At 39.1% G+C, this 17,902-nt stretch overlaps 1 protein-coding gene across 1 annotated transcript in view; it reads right to left on the minus strand.

Moving 5' to 3' along the window:
- Positions 1-369: 369 nt before the first annotated feature.
- The window catches only part of GRTP1 (growth hormone regulated TBC protein 1), a 36,321-nt gene continuing 18,788 nt past the window's right edge, over positions 370-17,902 (minus strand). The window contains exons 6-8 of the mRNA XM_042039148.1: positions 3,271-3,443; positions 2,975-3,160; positions 370-860 (exon numbers count right to left, since the gene is read on the minus strand). Of these exons, the coding sequence (XP_041895082.1) occupies positions 771-860; positions 2,975-3,160; positions 3,271-3,443 (449 nt within the window). The 3' untranslated portion in view covers positions 370-770. The remainder of the gene's footprint in view (positions 861-2,974; positions 3,161-3,270; positions 3,444-17,902) is intronic.

Raw genomic sequence — 17,902 nt, forward strand, 5'->3', positions numbered from 1 at the left:
CTCTGTATGGACAAGAAAGCAGTTCCCAGACTCCTGGCCCCAGCAGGGCTGGAAGTGGCCCGGTGCCAATACAAACTTTAGAACTACACACTATCTTCCCCTGTCAAAGAAGTCTGTTCATGGATGTCTTTACAAGTGTTTCTCCTCAAAGTTTTAGGGACACAGGTGTGTGCAATTGTACTACAGTTGCTCTATCTCACACTGCATAGATCAACTGCTAGTGAAGATCACTGCGACTGCTCTCTTGCCCTGCACTTTGCTGTATTTGAGTTCCTTGAGAGCAGTGAGGAAAAAGATGCCTGTATTCTAGCCACTGACTGCCAGGCAGGACTCAGATCACATATTTTACTCTCTACACCAAGAAACAGGTTCTGACAAATTAAATTAATTTATTTTGTACAAACAGTAATAGTGTCACAGTTATTAAAGTAATACATAATTTTATACATCAGTTTTCTTTTAATATTACAAAATTCCCTGGGACTATTTTTTTAAAAGGAGGGTCCTGACATTGATCACATTCTAGTCTGAAAATACCTTAATCCTTAAAAATAAAAACAACACACCACCAACAAACAATAACAGAGCCACCAGTTCCAGTTATCAAATCTGACATACAGTACAAAGTGTTAACACACTTACTTGAAAGGCAGGAAAAATTGGTCAAGTGTCAATTAATTCATGGAAAGCTTAAAGTGTGCTTTAATCAGTGCAAATAGAGGAATGTGTCAATTGCTGTAGTATCTGACCACCTGGTTATATCTGGCAAGTTATCCCTGAGAAAGCAACTTCTCCCTACAAGTCTCTCGGAGTTTGTTGATTGTTGCCATGGATAAGCTTCCAGGATCTGTGAATATTTTCTGAGGGCAAAAGAAGAAAATTCTTAGTTAAAATGCTGGCCTTGGGACAGCATGCTAGAGTTCTCACATGGTTTTCTGATGTGTGAAATCCCTGCTTTGATGTCCATGCTGTGACATTGCTCACTGCTTTTTGGCCTTCCTGTAACAGGGTAACATCATCTACTGTGCTGTAAACACGCAGTAAACCTGCGGCTCATAACAAGTGCAGTAAGTTACACAAAAGCAGCACTAGAAAATCTCTTCTGAATGTGTGTCCAGTTGAGATTATTTTAGATGGCAGGTGGTGGAAAGTGGAATATTTGGAACATATTAAACCGTCCTGGGTAATGTGACAAAGCACCAGTGTACTTTTTGTGTGATGCTAGCAGAGGTGGTTCAGGCTCTGGAACACACAGAGAAACCACTGTCTTCCTACTGCAAAAAATCAGTTCTAATCCCTCACTACACTACCTTTGCTCCTCTTCTCTACCAGGCTTTCCAGGGGAGTAATGAATACGGATGTAAGAACTTGATGCATTCTGAATGCCATCACACATTTTCAATTACTTTTTTTCTTTTGTTTCCACTTGTTGTTCAAGAACAATACATTTGTTTCCACTACTTCACCTAGAACTTCTGAGTGAACAAAACTGTGAAGCAAGCTACAAGTTTATGCACTTTAATCTACAGTTAAGGTGTGCGGGTACCTCAGTTCTCTGGAGCTGTCGTTTAACAGCTCTAGAGATGAGATTGTAATTGAACCAGTTCAGAACAGCTTAAACACTAAGGTTCTCTTCTGGGGGAGGAGGCATAAAGATATGTGTCATCACCTCTACTGGTACTAATACCTGTACTGTTGAAAAAAACCTCAACCCAACAAATAAATCCAAACACAAAAGCACATGTTTCAAAGTTACAGAAGAACCTAACCTTAATTGTTTATCTAACTGCCTTCAAAGCCCCATTACTACAGTAAATAAGTTAAAATTCTCAGGGTAACTGCAAGAAAAAGGTGGTTGATTTTCTAAAAATAGCTGGTGTAAAATTTAACACGATTAAAGAGGGGGGATGGAAGTCCTTCAAGGACAAGTGTTAGCATCAGCCTCTGAAGAGGTGTTCTTAAGGCAGTTAACATTTAATAAAATTCTTATTCTAAACTGTTTATGGAATGGACCTCTCAAACATCTCCCTTCTAAATTAAAGCTGTACCTGTGATTTTTCTCGTACTCCTTTAATTAAAAGACTTAAAAGTGTCAGTAAGTTAAGCTAATTTTTCTTCCATATGAGCAAAACCAAAAGTTAGTATAAATGACATCCTACTGTGACTGACCTATGCACAGAGATCTGCCATGAGCATGAAACTCTTTCGGGGGTAAATGTCACCGTCCAGGAGATGGTTTTGTGCACCCTGAGCAAACAATGATAGTGGAGTTGGCCAGGTGATTTATGACAGATGTGCTCCTGTTACTTGTTTTGTAGTTACCACCTTTTATGTTTCCATCTTCCGAGATAAAGCCCTGAGTCTCGTGTTTTATACTGATGTGGCACCCACTGTGTTAATAATTTACAAGAATAATTCTTAGATTACATATTGTCATAGCACTTGGACACTCAACTTCATGGGTTTTTGTCTGGAAATGAGAACCTGCTGCTACTTGTCTTGTTCTAAACAGAATGCTGTGTGTTCTGGCACTAGTCATTTATCAGTGCAAGCTTGAAGTTCACTTTGTGCTTATTCTACAATACTGTATTACAACTAATCTGAAAAAAAGCACAGGATCGATATCCATAGTTCACTGGAAAAATGCACTAAAATTGTTTTCTCATCAGACTTCCTGCCTTAACTGGTAAAAAGGGCAAAAAGAATTTTCTTCCCTGTATGACAGATAATGCAGATGGGTTGCTATATATGGAATTAGATAATAATTATTAAACATATTATTTAATTGATAATAATAAATATAAATTATTCAATATATTAATATATTTCTTAGAAAGGTTGGAGTTTCTTACTTTAAAAGACAATCCTGACAGCTACATTTCTCTTAACTGTATCCATCTTTTGCTCAGTGAAAAACATTTCTAAGTCAGTCTTGGTTTTAATCTGGAATGACTAAAAGCTGCAGAGAATTTACCTGCATGAAGCTGTGACACTCTGTTACAAATGTTCCTTTGGTGATCTGCTTAAATTTATCACAGATGTCAGGAAAATTCGTGGCTTCCAAAATAAAAGCTTGGTTTTGCTTAATCAATGTTAAGGCCACGCGGAAGATGATCTTTGACCCTTCGTAGAATAAACAATCCCATATTCGGAGCACAGTCTGCAGGGAAGAATTCAGATTAACCTTGATTTCCAGTAAGCAATTATTACTAAAGCAGTACAAACAAAATAATTATGGGTGTAGTAAGAGAACTTTATGTTACCGATTACCTCCACTGGAAGAATGTCAATGAACAGGCATATAAACCAGCGTGACACCACTAGGGTCCACATGACTCCATGTCTTTCCATCAGCTCTGCCACAGCTGGAACTTTCATTTTCACAAGTTCACCAAGGACTTCCTGATCAGTTTTGAGGCCCAACATTGCAGGACTGTAATAATCTTGGAGAGAAGAAATCAAAACTGAGGAATCTGTGGACATGATCTTTTCATGAAATTGAAGAGAATGTCCTCTGCAGCTGAATGTGTAAAGGCACAGTGAGCCTATGAATTCCAAGGTGAAGTAAGTTAACCCACAGCACGAAGATCTCTGCACTGTGGTCATACAGTGCTGCTCTTTCAGCCAAGGCTGATCCCTCTGCACAAACACTTCATTCATGCCTACTAAGTATCTTCTTTCTCGCTGATGTTTTTTGGCAATTCATTCTTCCTTCCCAAGGAAGGATAGTCTAGGTGGTTTTTAACTGCTAGCCTAAACTATGAAAGTGTAACTAATATTTAAACAGTCCAATATAACTACCACCTCCTTCCTGGGTGTGGGGGCTGCACAACTCCCAGTCCACACAACACCCAGACAGGTAACAAAAAACTCAAACCACCACAGTAACCTGCAGCCCTTAGACCACGTCCAGTCAAACTGGAAATGCAAATTCCCCAGAGTGTCAGCTGTGCAGGGGTGCTGGAGGCCAGATTCTCCCCATCTCCTAAGGGGTGACCTAGCCATTAAGGTAGGAGTTTTTCTCTCCTTTCTCTGAGCCAAAAAAATCCCACTTTTCATAGAATAATTCTGAAAGGAAGTGAATGACACATCCCTCAGGCAACATGTCTTTCTTCTGAATTTACCTGCAAGAAAGGGATTGAAATAAGACCTATATCTCCTGCACTTCTAGTCACTGCAGTAAACTGGTAAATTCACAGTTAAGAACCACAGAGCGCCCTCTGGCCGTCAGTCCACAGCCTGTTTGTCAGTAATAAGCATTTTCATTACCAAGGTGCAGGCTGAACAACGAGCATCTCAGCTCTATAAACGAGTAGTTTTGGGTATATTTAAGGGAAGAAAAATACGTTGTTTCAATTCATTAGTATTCAAATGCCCCAGAAAGGGAAGAGAATTACACAGATGTTTAAGAAATTCGTATTTTGGGTTTATATATTGACAGAAACATTTAAGCTGGACTTGGCTGCTCCAGTTCATCATGGGAAGCAACCTTTGATGGTTCATGAGTGCTTTGCTGACAAGACCTATGTAATTAACTTTGTTTATGGAAAGAAACCAGTGGTAACACAAACACCTTTCTATGCCTTTCTTTCCTTCACTGATTTTGGAAAGCTGCAATTCAGGTTTCTCTCTCTTAACTGGTTTCTGCCAAGGTCCCCAGACACACACTTCATATAAAGGTGAAGGAATAAGAGCAAAGTCTATTTGCCTGCAGTAATTCTAATAAAACCTCCCAGTGCTGCAGGTAAGTTTAAAAATATGTCCGAACTATGCAGTACATGTATAACCACTTTAATTTCTGCAATTTCACAAGAGCAGTTTAATATTCCACTTTCCCGTGCCACTGGTTTTCCTGAACAGACTTCCCACCCATGAGCTATTTGCTCTGTATTTGTCCTGTCCAAACTCTAGAACATTTACAGGAGTTTTTAATGGTACTACATCACATTCAATCTTTAGGAATCTAGCTTTCTGTATGGGATCTTTTTCTTTGTTCCCACTGAAGAGTGAAACATAAAACTCCTCTACAGACCTAAGAGTCACTGCCACTCTATGTATTTCTTTAACCATCTGCCTTTCAATTGCTTGTAGGGAAAGCTCAAACAGCTAAACCACAAGTAATCCCATGAAAAAGTGTACTGAAAATACACCATAACCTCAGAGCCAACACAAAAACCTCTCTTTCTGCGTATGTTGTATTGGTGGTGTTCTCATTTTTGAACTGGAATGCAGGTAACAGTAACATTAATTAGCTGAGTAGATCTTTTTTAAAATGCTGCTTTAATGCAAGTGAAATCTAATCACATCTCCAATAGCAAGTAACAGAACAAGCCTTTTCTCTTTCCTATCCTTCCTCCTCCTCTCACACATCCACAAACCTTTTCCTTTTCTTTTGTGCTCCTGAAACATGTGAGTACTGAAAACTTCAAGTTACCACCGACAAATGTCCTCAGGAGGAAGGACAGCAGCCCATTTGCTCTGCTGCAATAATCTGATATGCTGAAACCAACAGCAGCTGCTATTTTTAATCTGTACAGCAAAGTAAATGTCAGGATCTCAAGAACACAACTGGACACCTACCCAGCTCTTTGAGAGCTGGCAAGCAAAAAGTTAACAGACAAGCAACGTGGATACGTCACTCCACAAATTACTGAAGCAGCCAGGAAGCTTTAGTGTAAATTAAAATTTCATTCAAGTCTATTAAGACTGTACTGCTGGACAGAAAGGAAAAAAGGAACTATTCATCTATCTGGGGCAGCCCCCTGCTGTTCCTCGGAGCAGGAGCAGCTCCCATGTGCTCTGGTACACAGCACTGCAATGTTCAGCCCAGCGCTGCTGCAGGACAAGTGGGAGGAGTGATTAACGATTTATGCAAATGCCAATAACTGAGTAGCAGGGGTTTTCAGGATATTAGGTGCCAGTTCACAACAGAAGTTAGGTTAAAGAATCTGCACTCAAGACATTTTTACATGTAATTATTATACATTATAGTTCATGTGGGTATTAATTATAATTATTACACATAATTAATATGTAATTATCATTTTCTATTTATTTTTCCTGTATATATACTTTTATACATAAATGTATGTATATAAAATTAGCTCTTCAAATTAGGAAAGCCACATTTCCAAATCCTTCAGAAACATTCCTGGAGGACCTCATATTTGTGCAAAACTTACCCACAGATCAGTTACAAGGAACACCTTTCACAGTCCACATCTGGTTTCACTAGGGAAAATGATTTTGTAACTTAGTTCAGTGCCTAAGTGCTTAGTAACATTTAACTTACATGGCCCTTCTATTCCCTTCTTATTTACTAGGGATTCCCAGTCATTAAGCCTTCTGGAAATGTGCCCTCAGCAAAAATCCTGCAGCTCTCCCTTGCTGCAAATGCTTCACTGTGCGCCCTACTTTCCTAGTATTTTGTAATTGGCTGCTCTGCCCAGAAGTCAAAATATCCTTTTTATAACCAAGTCTACAGAAGCCTACCTCTCCCCCACACCACAAAGCCGTTTTTAATTAAATACAGCACAGTCAATTATTCTTACTCATCTACCATTGAAACACATTAGCTTCATGTCCCTTCCATATCTTATATCTTACAAATTATTTGAAATTTCTAGATTTGCATGATCCACATTTAATTAGCATCTTAATTATTTTTCCCCTCTCAATAATCTGGCAAGATACTGAGCAGCTGATGACCCAGAACAGACCTGAGTCAGTAACTGCTCCCAATCTGCCACTTACTAATTTAAAAAAAAAAAAAAAGGTAGGCCAATTATATTGTGTATCTGTTGATCTAGGTGGTTTATGGGAGTGTCCTCTCACAAAATATCATTCCCCTGAAAAAAAACACATAGCCAGGTTGTTTCCTTTTATCCTCCAAATGGTCAAATGGAAGTGATAATTTTTAGGTGATCAGAAACTACATTATTTTTAATCACATTTTCTGGAAGGCAACAAATGAAATATTGTATTATAAATTATTATTGTATTATTAATTAATTGCTAAATTCCAGAAAAGTATCTAGATGAAAATCAAGTTCCTCGACATGCAACCTGGCATTTTCAAGTGCTTTTGGAAACTGATCCTAGGCTTTCTGTACTTTCCTCCCAGCTCTCCCTCTGTTGCTTGCCCATGTGGACCTGCTTTGCCTACTCTTTTGTTCCGAGTAACTGCCTATGGATTTTGGATGCCTTGCTAAGTTTAGGATTGCCCGAGAGCATAACAGAGGGCAATGTGGGCAGCATCCCACATGGATTCATCCTGCCAAGTGCCCCTTCCTCATCAAAGTCCTGACCCTGAACAGCAGCGTAGCCCTGTGGCTCTGCTGGGATCATCAGTGTCTTCCTCTTGAAGTCAAGCAGCAAACAGGAAAAGCCAGCTTCACCAGCTGCCAGGTACTTTATTGCTACTGTACAACACAGGTGACCACATGAAGGCACTTTTTCCCTTGTTCAAAGGGCTTTTTGTTACTAACACTGCACTGCCTGTGGCATGCACTCACTGAGCTGGAAACCTGTTCTGGCAAAGATGCATTCCTAACACTCCCTATCATTGTCTCCCTATCACAACAGTTAGCACCTCTGAATCTTACCAGAATGTCCAGGACTAAAATGTAACTGGCTGCTTGTGCTCCAGAACAGTAATAAGATTTGTAGGAAGTAAGGATAAAGCTTGTAGGGACTGTATGACCTTGTTCTCTGTTACAAATAGATTAAGAGGTTCCAAAAATAAGTTTAAGAAGCAATACTCTTACAGCCTTAAATTACCTCTACGAGTCAGAGCTACAGAAGTTAAAAAAAAAAAAATCCTTCCAGTCTGTTGTGCATATGTCACGTTAAATACACACATTCCTAGCAGAACAAAATTCTTAAGTGTTACAAAAATGCCCAAAACAAGACCTCAGCTCTGCTGCTTACCTTCCAGCATTTCTGACTATTATTTCAAGAGCCTACATAGCCCAGCCTGGGACAGAACGATTTGTCTTAGAGATCCAAACCAGCTGAAAAGTTAAAAACTGGGTGGTTTAATTTTTCTCACAGTCTAAGCAATGCAAAATATTTCATTCACAAGAATATGTTTATAATGTCCATGAGAACTGGGGGGGGGGGTGATAATAATAATGTTCTCTCTCCTCCCATAGTAGCAGAAATAGTTCATTTTTATACCAACAAACAACATTCAAGAATGTCTCCTTGCTGGAGATACCATTTGCTACCAGACCTCACTGGAATCCAGGAGGGAAACAGAGCAGGCCTAAGGACTGGCAGGAAAAAATCAGAGGTATCCATGAACAGAATTTCATGAAAAGCACTCAGTTCTACATTTCAAGTGTAAACCAAAACAGATGCCATCATGTGCATTTGTAGGGGAAAAAAAGAAACATTTAAAACATACCAACTTTTGTGTCTTCTAAGTATCTACATCATGAGCCTTACATTAAAAGCTGAACAGCCTAAATTTGGGAAGAAATCAGAAAGCCACAACAGGAAAAGGAGGAAACTCAAGAGTACTGCCAATTCTTTTTGCAATATCAGGCCAGAGTGACCCCTGCAGGTGTCCTGGCCAGAGTGATATCCTGCAGATATGCGGTTAAATGGCAAGCTAAAAACTCTTAACTACATTATTTTTAAAACACAAGTTCCTAATTTTCCAGGGAACAGAAAAAAAAAAAAATCTAACAAACCAAGCAACCCTAAACAGGCTCAAGCCGTATTTTATCTCTTCCTTCAAACTAAACTGATTGAGAATTTCTGTCCTGGGGTACTGAACTCACACCACAGACAGCATTAGCTGTATCATTCACAATTCAACATTAGCTTTAAGGAAACATAAGGAAACCAATTTTATTTTGGATGGCAGAACTACCTTAAAAAAATGGGAATGCAAGCATTTTATGGAACCTTATTGGTTGATATTGAGATTACACAAAATCTAGAGTAATGTATCTTGAGAAATTACTTACTATTAACACCTTTCCAGCAAGCACAAAAAGGCAGTGTTTGTTTCTACATAATGCCATCTACCTGTATTCACTTTTGCTTCTGGTCCCAGACTTGGAAAATAGATCCCAGGGAGCTGAAAGAGCCCTTTGGTTTCCCGTTTGCATTTCACAGAGCACAGTGGGATTCTGAGCAGATGCAGTAGCTACCTGCCATTTGGAAACTGAAGAAGCATGGTTGTTAATTAGAACGACAATGGAAAGGCAGGCAAAGATGCCATCCTTCCAGACATTACAGAAGGCAGAGATGAAATACAAAGGAACAAAGACTTCATGTGTAACCCCTTAGAGAAACAAACTGAAGTTAGCAGCATGTTGGAAAACACAAATGCAACTTTCAGACATTCTAGTTACAGAGAATGAAACTGGCTATGTTAATTATTTATTTACACACCAGCTCTGTTATGTGCTGCTCAGTAGAGACATTTGCATCATTTAAAACTAGTCCAGCTTAAAGTTGTAGCTACCAAAACACTCTCTTATAGCTTAGATATAGCTGAGGCAAATACTGTTGGCCAGCTCTCCTCTCTTCCCTCTTCATATCCAGTACCATTGGAATGGCTCCTTCTGTGGACAGTGGTTTTCTCACAGTATCACTGAGCCGACAGACACCAACAGACAGAGCATATTCCCTACTCAGCTGTTTCCAAACAGCCTGGCCTGACTCCAGTCATTGCACCCTATGAATTGTGCCTGTCTAAAGAGTTGCAGACTTTGGAGAAGTCTGCAGCTTATGGAGCTGACGATGGTCCCAGGAGCCAAGGCTTTTAATTCACAAAACACTTTGACAGACTTTTATCACCAATTTCCTCAAACCAAGAGGAAATTCATTGAAAACTGCAACTGCTTATCCTGCTTGTTGAGGAAACAAACTTTTCTTTTAAAAACAAACAACTTACAGCTCTATAGTGAGTCTGAATGACTGATGACTTCAGCTGAATAAGGATTCTTGGGTCTGTGTTTTTTAACTCCTCCACAGGATTAGGAAGAATAGGTATTTTATCAGTTGACCATACTGACAAGATTATTCTGAACACTTCAGCACAAAACACAGCAGTGATACCCTGCCATGCTTAAGAAGAACCCCAGTGTTACATTTTCATCAGCTCTACACAAGAATGCTACAGTCACACCATAGGGACCATTGAGGACATTACTTGAGACTGGGACAGAAGCAGGCACCTTAAAACAGAGCTGAACCAACACGTACGGTTCTAGTCTGGCACTGGAAAAAGGAAACCAATCCAACACTTCGCTCTGAATAGAAGGGCAATTAAAGCCACAATCCTCTTACTTCAAGCTTGAAGAAGCTAACGAGAGAATTAATTTTATTCTTGAAGCAACAGTTTTTAAAACTGTAAGAGGAACAAGACTTTTCCACTAGCCATAAACTGACAGCTTAGTAAAGTACTCCAGGTCTTCTGAACGTGAACACATGAAATTCAACCAAGGTTGCATTTTCCAACCATCTCTCTCAAACTGAACACTCACGTCTTGTACACTTAGGTAGACAAAAGTTACCACTGTACATCTTTTTAATTTAATTCCTTTACTCCCAAAGCACATCTCCTTACACCAACACATTCTTTATGTTGCCACCTCTGCTGCATTTGCATTATACTGTATTTTGAAACTGTATCAAAGCATGCTGTCAGTGCTTCTTTCTACTATGACATATTTGAAAAAACTCCATCACAATAGAATTGAACTTTTGAAAAAAACCCTCAATTTTGCAGTATCTTAAGTTGCAAACACAATAAATCCAGAGTAAACACAGCTCAGAAAAAAGCCAAAGCAATCCTTGGATATATTTACTACTGAAAATAGAGTGTATCATCTCTGATTATGACATTAGCAAAACTGAGGTTAGAAAACTGCACCCAGCTCTGATATTTACAATTCAGGCAGGAAGTTGAAGAACTGGAAAGGAATGAAAGAAAAGGTTATGAATGCTACTTAGAAAAATTGAGTTCTGTAAGGAAGCTCTTTATTTGTAGCATTTATGCAAGAAAAATGAAAAGCAAAGTTAACCACATAGTGAAAACACACTAGGCATTGTGGGCTTTTCAATGTAGTAGGAGAAAGTCTTAAAAAGAAGTAATACATGCAAATTAGGACAAGGCAAATTCCAATAAAAAATATAGCAAGTGTTTTTAATAAGACTGATTTACAGTTTGAATACACTACTAGCAGTGGTGGCAGGGTCACTCTTTCAAACCAAGTCTGGGACCTCTCGGATATCTTGACCTGGTCTCAAACACTTACAGGGACGTGGCACCCACAACTTCTCTGGGCAGCCTGTTCCACTGCCTCACTATCCTCCAAATAATGAATTTCCTCCTGACATCTAATCTAAGTGTCCCCTATTTTAGTTTAAAACCATTCCCCCTTGTCCTATCACGATCTGCTCCTGCAAGAAGCTGCTCTCCATCTTTTTTTGAAGGTCTCTTTAAGTACTGAAAGGCCACAATGGGAGGAATTACTACTATTTCCTCACCTGGCTTTTTGTATGGAAAATCCAGTTACACTTCCAGTTTTATGAGTCTTGGTATTTCATACACAGATAATGTCAAGCATATTAGTACATTTTATGGGGATTTACAAGTTAAAATACAAAACTCTATACTGGGATTTGCTTTGAGCATGTATAGCCCATCATACATTTGTCAGCTGATATGTTATGCTTCTAACTGTCAAAGAGACATATTCAGGAAGGTTCCTTTATTAAAATTGTAACTGAACATACAGAGCCCTGGCTGACCATCAGAAAGTAACAAAAAACCAAAAAAGCTGCTGTGCCTTTGCTGTGTTAATGCCGCAGGTAGAACAGCACAGTCCCTTTAGCATGGAGATGGCTCTGTCAAAAGTATAGTTTCTATACCACATGTGCACATTAGTGCTTTCACAGCTCAAGCCATTAGATAAAACTAAAAAAAAAACCCCAAACAAACCAAACCCCAGCAACAACAAAAAACCCCCACCACCATCACAAAAAAAAAAAAAAAAAAAAAAATAGAACATCCCTCTAACATGGCTATTCCAATGAAATACAAAGCACAAAATAAGTAAGCCCTGAACCCACAGTTCCTACCTTCCTCCTAAGTACCTACCTTCCTCCTTTGCATGCAGCCAGGGAATTCTGCTTTTGATCAGCCCTAGCTGAATTAAGATTTCATTTGACAAGTTATTTTGCTGATGGCTTTTGAAAGGGATGAAACTTTGATTAACTGGGGAGATAAACAGGCAAATAGCACTGTCTGCACAGAAAGACAAAGGCTGCAGTCCCACACAGAGCAGTACCATGGATGGCCTACTGAAGATACTTCAAGTTCAACATAATCAAATTGTATCAATAAAAGGCTTGCTTGTCAGAACAAAGGAGGCATTCTTGACTTTTTCTTGGTGGAACAGGTCCTGCTTCCAGTGTAAATACAATCATGTTAAGGGACACAACATTCTTCAGCGTTTTTAAACGCTATGGGTGCTTTTGCTGCACAGCTGAAACTCAGCATGTTTCCTCACAAAAGTATGGGTGACAGCATGTATATTCTTGTCACATACAGCAAGCTTCTGTTTCAGACAAAAGTGTTAAGAGCTCTACCCAGCAAACTAAAACACACCTACTAAATAACGAGATTCTTCTTTTATTGATGAGGTATGTGACTGTGGGGGAAGGAGGTATGATACAGAAAGTAAATAAATTATTTCAAAAGTATAAATATCTGTATAATTTTATAGAAAAAACCCCAACAGTTACTTGTTTCCTGCTTGCTCAAATCTCACAAATCCCGTAGCAGTTCAGATTTGTAAGTAATGAAGATTTAAGGCTTATCATAGTTTCTAAATACAGGCACATGACTCCTTCATTCCACCTTTAGCTTAACAGGACACTGCATGCTTAATTCATAGGTAAATTCAACTGATCTCTAATGCTCAAAGATTAATGCTTTAATTGTGGCTGGAGTATAACATGATGGAGTCTCTATTTCAGAACTCTTAATTGTTCAGCTGACCAGCAAAACACTCCTGTGTCCGAGTAGCAGATATGATGCTGTAGTCCAGAGATGCACACCGCTACAGCATCAAATGCAATCCCAGACGAGCTCCATGGATAAGTGAGAATTCTGCCAACTCACAGACCTGCAGCTGAACGCTGCCAGAGGAGGAAGAAGAAGCCCAGAACTGATCAATCTGCTGAAATTTTCTGGGTTGATGGTGCTATAAAAAAAGCTCAGTTATCAAAAACTACTTGCAAACATGGTGTCATGCATAGCCTTGAGAGGAGCTTTCCACACCAAAAGCACATGCCTGAGGTGCTCAAGTCTTCTCTCTGAAAGGAAACACTTTTCATCATAACAGTCCCCATCTTAGGCTGCAAATTCAGCTCAGTTTAGGTCTAGCAGTGTTTTTGACTTCCAGAGCTAAATAAAATGCTTCCTGTGAAACAGTTCCACTCCCTTTGGAGATGCAGGTCTGAAAAGATGCAGCTGCCAAGCCAGTTCTGTATTCAGAGGTTCCCTGGCAATACCTAATTAGGGTATTTAAATAAATTCAGCCACAATAACGAAATAAATACAGACTTAACTGCAATTAAAAGCAAACAGTCTAAATAGCAATACTTTACATCTTAGTACAGCCTTCTGCATTTCCCAAGTGGTCCTTCCCTTCACAGCTGGAAGTCTGTATGATGGGACTTGAAAGAATGTTACAACACAAGTCACTCAAAAGAGAAGGATATACAAGAGTTTGAGAGGTAGCTATGATGCCATTCAGTTCAAATATTCATGTCTCTTACTGTGCCTAACTTCTTGTGCAACCTGCCAAGTCTCTGGCTGATACAACTGCAAGCCAGAGAGAGCTGAACAAACATGGGAGATATCTGTTATCTCAGCATGCAGGCACTTGCCTTAACCAGCAGTCACTATGTTAGACACCAAACTGGCACCTTGCTTTGCACCTTGTGTCCTTGCAGCTAATGCCAGTTAATTCAGTGCAATCTACTACTTTGGTGACTATTTCATCATTTAAAACTCTGCTCTTTTAATTTTCTATAAACAAAGAGGCAGTACACATTGGTAAAAAAAAAATTTAAAAGAAGCTGCTAAAAAGTAACGAGACTGAAGGAAGATTGTTGGACTGATTCTTGAAGAATGCTACACCTCATGTAAGATTTTTATTAAGAACATTGGAGAGAAAGAAAAAGCCGGTATTTGTTGACAATCCTAAATTAGGAGATACTGACCCACGTCAGTACACAAGGCACAACAAAGTAACAGTGTAGAGACTGGAGTAAGAGACATGATGACATTTAAAATAACAAGAACAAGGATGTGCAAGTAAAGTTCAGCAAAAAGGTGTTATGAATTCCTAAATGCTGTGGAAAAAAATCTGTTGACAATGAGAGAGGAGGAACAGCACATGCATTATGATGGAGATAACAAATCAAAACCAGAGCACCACTAAAGAAAAAAGGCAAGGGAAAGCCTACAGTTTTTCTCTCTTAAGCAAAACACTTTCCACTGTGAAAAGAGCCACTGCACAAGGCATTAGCTGATTCTCCAGTGGAAAATAAAAGCGTGCCACTGTGATCAAGTTTAAAAAAAAAAAAAAATTGAAAAATCAGTTTGAACTGGAACAACACACAGAATAATTACTAGGCTAAAACAGGAACAGAAAAAAGTTTCATGCAAGAGAAGAGTTTGACTGAAGCAGCATAGCCATACAAAAAACCTCCAAAATTAATTGACTGCATCCTACAAATACATGAAAAGTGAGCACAAAAGAGAGGGGGACTTTTCTCACCCCCAAAAGTCGGCATTGACACTAGAATAAAAGGATGTAAAACTGGCCATGAACAGGGCAGTGCAGAACTCATGAGAACTCTCTTAACCACAGGAGAAGTACTCTACAACTAGTTTTCAGTAAGCGTTAACTCCAGTATAGTAGTCCAGTAGACTAATTAGAGTATAGCTTGATATACACAATTGCTTCCAGACTGAGAACCACTGAAGGCAGGAGGGGGATTATTCTCCTATATATAAGCATAACTGTCATGCTTAAGTCAGACCAAATTGTTGAATTTTTCTTCTCATAAACTCACAACTTAATCACAAATATGTAAAATATGACAAATACACACCTTAACTTACATACTGAGGTATGGCAGTCAAAAGGTCCTACCTACCCAATGCTTTCTAAAGCAATCTCCCAACTATTTCCTTAGCAGAACAAAAAAATCCCCAAAACTTCTCAACAAGGATCAGTGATGAACAGAACAGAAACATCGGAGCTATGCTGAGTACACACTGCAGTCACATCCACTTTGAGTTTGAATTGAATCTATACTGCTTCTTGTGGGCAACGCTGTCTGCTCCAGTCATCTGTTTGAATGAGCCTGGGAATAAAAAAACACTTGGTAACACCCAAAACTTCAGTTAAACAAATAATTCTCTTCCCCCTTGCTGTGTTTAAATGATAATCCCTCCAAATCCCTGGCTGAGCAGCTGACAGACACAACGGGCAGAAATGCATGGGCTTGCCTTCAGCAGAAGCCTCCCCCAGATGTACTCAGCAGTGCTATGTTCAGCCAAATGAAAGGCATGCACAGAACTCCTCCTATCAATCAACCAAATCCTAATTTACTGGCTCTCTCCTCCAGCTGTGTTATCTCCATTTGGATGTAACAGAACAACTCAGCCTGAAAACCTTTACTGATGGAGTCCCATTTTCTGTCACTTCCCCAGAATGCTCCCATCTGTCACACTGTACATTTTTCAATCAATGACATTGATCTGCGGCTGCCTCAGTTCACCTGCTGACCAAGAAAAGCACCATCAGTATGATGGTACTGGAGCGGCTGCTTAATGTAATTAAACGCGTGTGGGCAGGGGAGGGAGCACTCACAGGGACACGGGAGAGGGCAGAGAATGGATTTCTAAATTGTCCTAAAGCACCAGTGATTTAACTGGCAGCGACAGGACACACTCGAAAATGAGGACATGACCTGGAGGCATATTTGATGACATGGTAGGGGAAAAACATGTAGATTATAATGCAAATAAATCAAGAAAAGCACATAAGCAACCAAACTAATGGAAAAATGTTGGCTAATCAAACTGTTAGCATCCAACAAAACTGATTCCTAGTCTTCCCTCAGAAGACCTGGAAAACATTCAAGATCTAGAAGATCTTGAGAGGTACAGTGCTTTTCTGCTTCCCTAACAAATAACTGTAGGGCTTAAAACTCAAATGTGCTGTACATTGCACTGTTAACAGAAAAGTATAATTATTTACTTGAGTTCCTTTATGAATATGGTCTGATTCTCTTTCTCTCACATATGTACACACAGTATTTCACTGAAATTACCCCAATTATTTTATCTGTCATCCTTTGAATTTTATAAATATACAAATCAAACATGATATAGAAGAGTGGTGGGAATAGAAGGGATAAAAATATTTTTTAGAGTTTTGGGGGAAAAAGCACCAGCAACAAGTTTTCTGTCAATAAAGCCTTGTATTATTCAATACAAATATTTATACTATATAGAAGATTCATACTGCCCAGTTGGACCCAGGCTAAAGTCAGTAACAACAATCTTGTTACAGGAAAGTAAAAATATATCTGTAACTTGAGTAAATATACACACCTCCTTTATACATAGTAATTGCATTTCATGTTATGACTTTCTTCTCATCACCAATGCTACCTGTCTAACAACACAACAACCAAGAGGGAGAAATAAGAACAACTTTTGCCACAAGTATCAGTGAAGTGTAAAAGGATACACAAGAACTGAAGGTTTTATGACAAAGTGAATTAAGTTCCCTACCAAAAACAACGAACACAAAATTCTGCCTCTACCTCCTTTACCTCAAATAAAAGTGTCAAAGATTATTGAAAGGATTAACAGTAAGAGTTTCCACACAGCATTTCACAATAAACCTGCCTTGTACTGAGTGCCTTATCCCTGACACAGTGATGTCAAGGCAGACATCCACCCATGCCAGGTATTGGCAGGTCACATGGCAGACAGCAGCCCTGTCTCCTACCTGTTTGCACAGCTTAGAGTTCTCAAGGCTGAACAAAAGCAACAGACAGTTGATTTCTTTAGACTATTTTTATAGCTTAAAAGTAAACTTCAAGGCTGCATAATGGCAAATATTTGCAGACGGATTCAACAATTCATAACATTCCCTGCCTGTCTCTACTCTTTCAGTCTGGAAACAAAGTCCAACCACCCTTTCCACACAAGGAAAATCCAAGTTCCTATATGATGTATTCCATGTAAAATAATTTTTTACAGGCATTCAAAAGCATGAAAAGAATCTTCCAGCTATTCTTCTTTATTTCTCAAGGTCTTTCTATTCAATAGGGAACCAAAAATTATATATCTTTTTGTTTAATCTTAAACAAGAACGGACAGAAGGAAAAATGAAAGTATCAATCAACCTCGATGTCGTTGACCAGTACCTAGTTGACAGTGTAATACTGAATTCCACCTCCAACCATTTGAGATAAAGATCTGTGCAAAAGCAAAACTAGGCCAATAAGGAATTAGTCCTCCATTTTCTATTAGTCTTCCAGTTAGACTTTCCACCTAAATTAAAGGTGTATCTGTAGTTAGTCCTGTGCAATGCTACTGGGAATTCACGATGAAACCATTCTCCTTCTATAATTAAATCCCAAGAAAAAACATTCCTAAATGCATTTCACAGGAGTAAAAAATGTGCCTGGTGTCTGCTTCTGGCTTTAAACTACCTCACATGTGCAGTGAGGTTCAGCTTATACATAGGGCAAAGCTGATTGTGTAAACACCTCCTGCAAACCGAGGGAACCAGGCAAGGGAACTCAGAGAGCTACTGAACAAACCAGATGCAGATATTGTCTA

Source organism: Corvus kubaryi, unplaced genomic scaffold (genome assembly GCF_017639235.1).
Source record: "Corvus kubaryi isolate FWS band 111438036 unplaced genomic scaffold, C.kubaryi_AGA036_p1.0 133, whole genome shotgun sequence".
NCBI lineage: Eukaryota > Metazoa > Chordata > Aves > Passeriformes > Corvidae > Corvus > Corvus kubaryi.